The 6,838-nt window shown below is 48.7% G+C and overlaps 1 protein-coding gene across 2 annotated transcripts; it reads left to right on the top strand.

The window, feature by feature from the left end:
• Positions 1-584: 584 nt before the first annotated feature.
• LOC125537111 (thioredoxin H-type) lies at positions 585-3,717 on the top strand. Of its 2 annotated transcripts, none has more exons than XM_087543843.1 (3): positions 585-851; positions 3,115-3,237; positions 3,331-3,717. In XM_087543843.1, exons 1-3 carry the CDS (start codon positions 762-764, stop codon positions 3,430-3,432), a joined length of 315 nt encoding a protein of 104 aa, XP_087399969.1. In that variant the 5' UTR covers positions 585-761; the 3' UTR covers positions 3,433-3,717. The 2 variants fall into 2 exon arrangements, with proteins under 2 accessions (XP_087399969.1, XP_048556368.1); XM_048700411.1 differs by having other exon boundaries at positions 3,318-3,717.
• Positions 3,718-6,838: the final 3,121 nt, after the last annotated feature.

Raw genomic sequence — 6,838 nt, 5'->3', positions numbered from 1 at the left:
TCTCCCTCCCGCTTCCCTCAACCCGCAGGGCTCCTCCCTCCGCAGCAGGCGACCGGTGCCGGGGTGTGCATGCGTGTGGATCTATCGTAGCGTAGCGGCAGAGGCTCTGCATATTTATATTGATCGAGAGAAGGAGACATTTTTAATGGGCCGGGCCATGATTCCGTCTGAAATCTGACTCTTACGTATAGGTTTTTGGGTAGTACACGTGCAGCGTACGTAGGCCTCTTCCTCCGAGCTGTTATTTTCCTGAAATAAAATTTCTATAGATCTATGTATTTTAATCTCAGCTGTCAATCTTTATGGTTAACATAAAATCAATGGATGTAAAGGAACGACGTATAAAAAACTATGAAAACTTTTGTCTTTTAGTATTAGGTAAAGATAAAGATAAAGATATAGAGAAAAAAACCCAGAAAAAGTAGAATCAATTGCTTAGCCGCGTGGCCCATCCGGGACGAGCAAAATCGACGGGAACATTCGAGAAGAACGCGTCTGCGATCAACCAGCAGCAGCAGGCGGCCGGAGACGAGCGTCGTGACGTCTTGGTCTAGCGGTCCGCGGTCGGTGCGTGGAACATGACACCCCTGACCCTAAGGGCACCCCAGTCATTTGACGTCAAATTCTGTTCTATAAATACGCCTCCACCTGTGCCATCAATCTCGCAGATCTCTCTCACCCCAAAGACAACAGAAAACCTTCTTCACGCGCGCACGCACCAAAATCACCTTCGATCTCATCACCGGGGAAGGGGGAGGGGGATGGCCGCCGAGGAGGGAGCCGTGATAGCGTGCCACACCAAGCAAGAGTTCGACACCCACATGGCTAATGGCAAGGAGACCGGCAAGCTGGTACGCGAATGCGATTCCCGATCCCCGTCCCAATCCTCCTCTTTCTCCCTTTTTTCCCGTAAATTTTAGGTGTTTGTGGGGTCTAGGTCATCTCCGGTTCGTCGTAGCAGTAACGCGATGTTGAGAAACTTGACATCAATCTGTGCGGGCGTGCGGCGGAATTGCGTTTTGGACGATTAGGGTGGATGATTTTCCGACTTGTTCAGATCTCATACTTTTGTCGCCCAATTCGGAACCTGAATTGCACAGTAACGATCTGTAGCTTAGTATTACTACTAATGTTTATCTCTGTGTGATGCCCCTAAGGTGCATGATTTTAGTAAATGGCTGATGAGAGAGGGAGAGGGAGTTTTTGAACCTTTGGTTAATGTTTGTTTAGGTTTACTGTCAGGTGTTACGTATGGTTAGTCTTAATCTGTGGTTAATTTGTTCAGGATAACCAGGTGAGGGTTGATATCCTAATTTGGTCAAAAATTGTTCATTCAACTTTTGAGAGGATTGAGATCTTGATATCCTAATTTGGTCAAAAACTCTGAACAGATTGCCTGTTGATTTTGCAATGTGTAAATGGTACAGCTTACTGTACTTGAAATCACCCTTAGTTATCCCAAGGTGCGTGATTTTAGTGATTTGGCCATGGGTGGTACCTTTGGTTAATATTTGTTCAGGATTACCAGGTGAGGGCTGATGCCTTAGTTATGCATGATTGATCATAATCTGTGGCAAACATGTGCATTCAACTTTTGACTTTGGCATAACTTACTGGAGAATTGAGATCTTGATATCCTAATTTGGTCAAAAACCTTGGAACAGATTGAAGCAATGTGTAAATGGTACAGCTTACTGTATTTGAAATCACCGTTAGTTATCTTTTTGAGCACACATGCTTTCAAGGCGAACCGAGATATATTTTGGCATTATTTGGAGGTGATGTTGAAATTGCTTAAAATTCGGGTGTGTTGTAGGCGAACTTAGATAAAATTTGGCAACTTTTGGAGCCAATGTTAAAATATTATGAAATTCAGGTCTTTTTTAATGCTTACTGAGATAACGTGTTGAAACGGTAATAGAATTCAGGTCTGTTGAATCAACCCTGAACATTTTCTGTTGGGGGTTGCCACAGAATCTGGCTCTGCCAGTTACCATATTCAAACAATTGTTTTATTTCAAAACTGTGATTAACATAATACCTTTCCAGTTTCATTATGGCAAATATTGCTCCCGCTTGTTTCTTAGGCAACTATCATATTTCTTATAACCACCCGAAAAGACAAAATGGCATCCCCCCACCCCCTGCACCATTGTCTTCATCCGCCTTTACTCAGTATTGTTGACACTTCAAAAGTCCATCGCACCTCCTTACAATTGCTTGTGGACCTGCCTCAAAAAATGAGCAAATCAATAGCATTGAAGGCAAGCAGTTAGGATGCATTGTTGAGTCACAAACTTGCACTTGCATTATTTCTGAAAAATTATTATGCCATATCTTGCAACAAGCAGCGCTACATAAACTTCATACAGACGGAAATATAGAATTTGAAAGGCGCTCTAAAGATTGTGGTTGAGGTCCAGATAGTTAAGATGAGGCACATGCACTTCTTGTGCACCATGTCCTGCAACCCGTGCAAGAAAAGAAAAGGAACTTGAAACATCAGTTACACTACTCAATCCACCCATCTATTTAGCAGCGACCAAGTCCAAGTCCAGACCTCATCTCATTCAATTCATCCATCTATTTAGCAGTGAAAGACCTGGTCCATGCCAGGTGTTCTTGACGGCGGTGCCCTTCATTGACCTTGGAAGCGGAGAGGTGGTATGGGGAGCTGGGGATGGGTTTCAGAGTGAGTGAGATGAGGCAGCAGCAGATGGGAGGGCGGGGGTGTAGTCAAAGGCGATGGTGGCGGAGCGATCAAGCTTGTTTTCTTCACCAAACAGATGTGCATGTGGGGGGGGGGGGGGGGGGGGTGGCGCACGAGGGGTTAATGAACAACATTGGGAATAGGGGTGGCCAGTTTTCTGGATTTTTTTCCCTGCGAGGGTGCATTTTTTTAGCGTGTGGGAGCATCGTGGGAGGGTGGGGAGGAATCGGAATGAACGAAACGATGTACGTACTACGCACTCTCCTAAAATAGTCAAGGATACTGTTGGTTTTGTAACCTTAGTCCTTGTTACAAGCTTAGTACTTGGCAGTGGCTGTGTCACTTCCTTTCATGTTCATGTGACCTCACTCACTGTGAATTTTATGTACTTCCTTGCTCTTCAGGTGATCATTGACTTCACTGCTTCCTGGTGCGGTCCTTGTCGTGTCATAGCCCCAGTCTTTGCTGAGTACGCCAAGAAGTTCCCTGGCGCCATTTTCCTGAAGGTGGACGTTGACGAGCTGAAGGTAAGCATAGCTCCATGATCCTCCAAAATATGTCTCCTTAGTGAGAGTGAAATAATGCCCTTCATTTGCTTGTTCAACAGGACGTCGCTGAAGCATACAACGTTGAGGCAATGCCGACCTTCCTGTTTATCAAGGATGGTGCGAAGGTGGACACTGTTGTCGGTGGCAGGAAGGATGATATCCATACCAAGATAGTGGCCCTCATGGGTTCTGCATCTGCCTAAGAAGGGAAGAGTGATGCCCCTCTTGTGTCAATAAGAGCCAGCACCTGGTGTAAGTAGTTATCGCTGCAGTATGCTTTGGCTTAGTCATGACTGAACTTTGTGATGATTCGGTTTAGAGTTCAGAACTTCAGACATTTGCACCGGTTGTTCTGAATTACAGTACCTAATGTTTTGCTACAGTTGCTTCGTTGTGAAGTTTGGATAACTATCCTGTCTGAATGTTAATGCAAAGCCAATATGCCGCTGACCTTATTTATCTTAACTGTATGCTGATTGCTGAGCATATCACTGCATCTTCAAGCCGCAGCACATGCACATCGAAGTTTCTTTCCGATGATTAGTTTTTTTGAAGAAAAAGCAGCAGATTGCTGATTCTCATTGATGAAGTGGTAGAAGAGAACAGTTACAGGGAACTGGAAGGAAAAGAAGGAAGAATCCATGCAAGGCGCCAGCAGCCTCGCTATAAACACTGGCGAAGATCACAACTCAAGGTGGTTTAAAAATGCTGGCCATGGGGCTAGACCCGCCTGTACCCACACTCTGGCCTCGTCTATGATTGTGGAGTGCACTTAGGGACGCTGTGCTGGCTCTTGCATTGAAGATCCGATCGTTCCACTCTTTCATACTCTTTCATTGAAGGTGCTCGACACTGTGTTCAATACTTAGGAGGATTTTGCGGTAGGGTATGCAACCTTACCTCTTGGTGCTGTTATACCCTACCGTCATGGACCCTGACGGTAGCAAAAGGGTTAGATCTTGAAAAAAATAATTCAAATTAGGGTTAGATCTTGAACTCGAATAGGTTTCAGAAAAATGTCGAAACATGAAATTTAGCCTCCAGATGCACCAAGAGACCAACAGGCAGGTGGGCCTCCAAGTAGCCCTGTTAACATGCGGCAGCGATCATGTCTGGTTTCTAAAGGGCGTTTGTAGGCGAGTACTAGTGGGCATCGCCCGGGCTTCTAAAGGGCGTTCGTAGGCGAGTACTAGTGGGCATCGCCAGGTCCAAGAATGGGCTTCCCAGGGATTGCGCCGTTCTTGACCAGACCTGCAGAGAAAACGGGCAGGCCGTGATGAGGTGTTGCACCGTCCCAGGCGCCGCGCAGCACGACGAGCAGATCGGGTTGTGAGGTGTTTGTCGGCGCTAAAGGTTGTCTGCCGTCAGGCATTTTCCCCGCAGCAAGATTCAGGCGAAGGATTTGGCGCGCGGTGCCACCTTGGTCGACCAGATGATCTCCTTGTCGTTGGTCGGGATGGCTCCTTGGAACATTTTGTGGTAGGTCGAAGCCGTGGTGTACTTGCCATCTGTTGTCCACCTCTAGCGCAAGTTGTCCGGCGTTCCCTCGCGGAGCGTGATGCCCACAGCCTACTCTCAAAGCTCGCATAGCTGGTGGAGCGCTGCTGCGTTGGGCTTTGGCTTAACATGGCTCAACCAAGTATTATCCTCAAGCGTTGTCCGGAGTGTGAGCCGGCGTCCGTTGTAGTGGGCGAAGAGCTTTGGCCACCGGTCTCCTGACTGACATCCGTGCGCCTAGTGCGAGCGCTAGAAACTAGTCTTCCTCCCGTCGCCAACGATTATCTCCGTCGATGCTTGGAATATACAATCGGCTGCCGGATCGTGAGGCAGCACCAACTCTCGCCATGGCCTGGAGTCATCGGTCCAGCGTGTCCACTACCATCGGGCGCGCAACGCGGCTCCTTGGCGCTGTTGGTCATGCACATCCAGGCCGCCAAACTCTCGCAGTCTTCAGACCTCCTTCCAGCTAACAAGGTACTTGCCGGTCGAAGATGACTCGTACGCCGCCCAAAGGAATCCACGTCGCAGCTTATTATCATTTTAAGGAACCATATTGGTGGCGTGGTCGCCATGATCCAGTAGATAGCCATCGCTGAAAGCACTGTCTTGACCAACTTGATTCAGCAGGCAACGCAATCAGCTTGGCTTTCCATCCCCGTAATCTCTTCGCAAGGCAGTCAAGAATTGGTTGCAAGTCCTCCCTTCACAGTCTTGCATCAGAGAGAGGGATCCCGAGGTATGTGATTGGGAAAACCTTAGTCGGGCATGCCATTTCCACGACTGCCTCCCTCGACCAGTTCCCCTGTGCATGTGATCGATGTGGCAGCGCTCTTCGCCTAGCTCGTTCGCAGACCAAAGACCGTCTGGAAGAAATCAAGCAATGTGATGGCGACGTGCATCTCAGATCTTGAGGGGTTAATGAAGAGCACAGTTGCTGGCGACGCCATTCCTGACCTCCAGGATGCAAGCGTACTCGTGAATCATTGCGGGAGCACAGCAATGAGCCGCTGCTGCCAATACATATCCTCAAGCCCCTTCCCTCCATGGCGTCCAGGGTCTCTCCCTCGGGAGGGGGGAGGGGGGGTTCGCCGTCCTCGAGGTCACCTCCTCCCACCTCGGCCACCCCTCCGGTCTACCATCATCGTCCCGGACGGCCTTGGGTTTGTGTTCGGCCCCATCATCCAAGGTAGTGTCAGCGGTCCTCCATGCCCCCCAGTGGCTGGCCCTTCGGCCTGGCAGACCAAATCAGGCAGGAGTTCCGGACCCCTCCATCCCTGTCGTGCCGCCGCTCACCCGTGGACCACTCCCTACCAAGAAGTCGCCGAAGATACGCATCCTGACAGTCCTTCATGGGTGCTGCTACAATTATGGAGATGAGGGCCATATCTCGGCTAAGTGCTGGAGCAGACGCTGTGCGTCCGTTGCAAGGGCCATGGCCACCTAGTGCGGGACTGCACCAGGCGATAGAGCCCCTCGCCGTCCGATGGACAAGTGCGCCTGCCGTCGGCATTGCGTCATATCGAGCATTCCCCTTCCCCTGCTAGGTGTCGGGGCACCCCTGAAAGCACAAGTGCTCCCTAGGTGGTTTGGTAATTAATGTCAACATATCTCTTGTTGGACTAACATTTTTATCTAGTATGTTTCAGATAAATTCAACAGTGAAGTGGCATGGACTAGAGGATGTGAAACCCCTTCAAGATGCTAAGGACAAAGGATTGGCTCAAGCTCAAAGCTCAAGACTCTACATTTTCCATTTGGGTGATCCAAGATCACATTGAGTCTATAGGAAAAGCCAATACTATCAAGGAGGGATGAGGTGTTGCTTAATGAGGTTCTTGCTCAAAATGCTTAGTGATATGCTCCAAACCCTCAACTACTTTCTCACATCCACATATGACCTAAACCAAAAGTCAAACTCAGCCCCACCGATTCTTCCTATACGACGCCACCGAGTTTCAAATGTCATAGCCACTGCCACAAACCCTAGGCAAATCGGTCTCACCGATAGGGATCTCGGTCTCACCGAGATGGGATTGCAAACTCTCTATTGCCTATTGCAATTCTTTCGGTCTCACCAAAC

Source organism: Triticum urartu, chromosome 2A (assembly GCF_056163025.1).
Source record: "Triticum urartu cultivar PI428250 chromosome 2A, HENAU_Tu73, whole genome shotgun sequence".
Classification (NCBI taxonomy): Eukaryota; Viridiplantae; Streptophyta; class Magnoliopsida; order Poales; family Poaceae; genus Triticum; species Triticum urartu.
This window is presented reverse-complemented; position numbering and strand designations above follow the sequence as displayed.

Excerpts from the sequence above, each read along its gene's own strand:
- LOC125537111 (XM_048700411.1), top strand. The coding sequence starts at position 762 with ATGGCCGCCGAGGAGGGAGCCGTGATAGCGTGCCACACCAAGCAAGAG. Across the intron at positions 852-3,114 it reads GCAAGGAGACCGGCAAGCTG|GTGATCATTGACTTCACTGC; the intron begins GTACGCGAATGC and ends CTTGCTCTTCAG. Across the intron at positions 3,238-3,317 it reads TGGACGTTGACGAGCTGAAG|GACGTCGCTGAAGCATACAA; the intron begins GTAAGCATAGCT and ends CTTGTTCAACAG.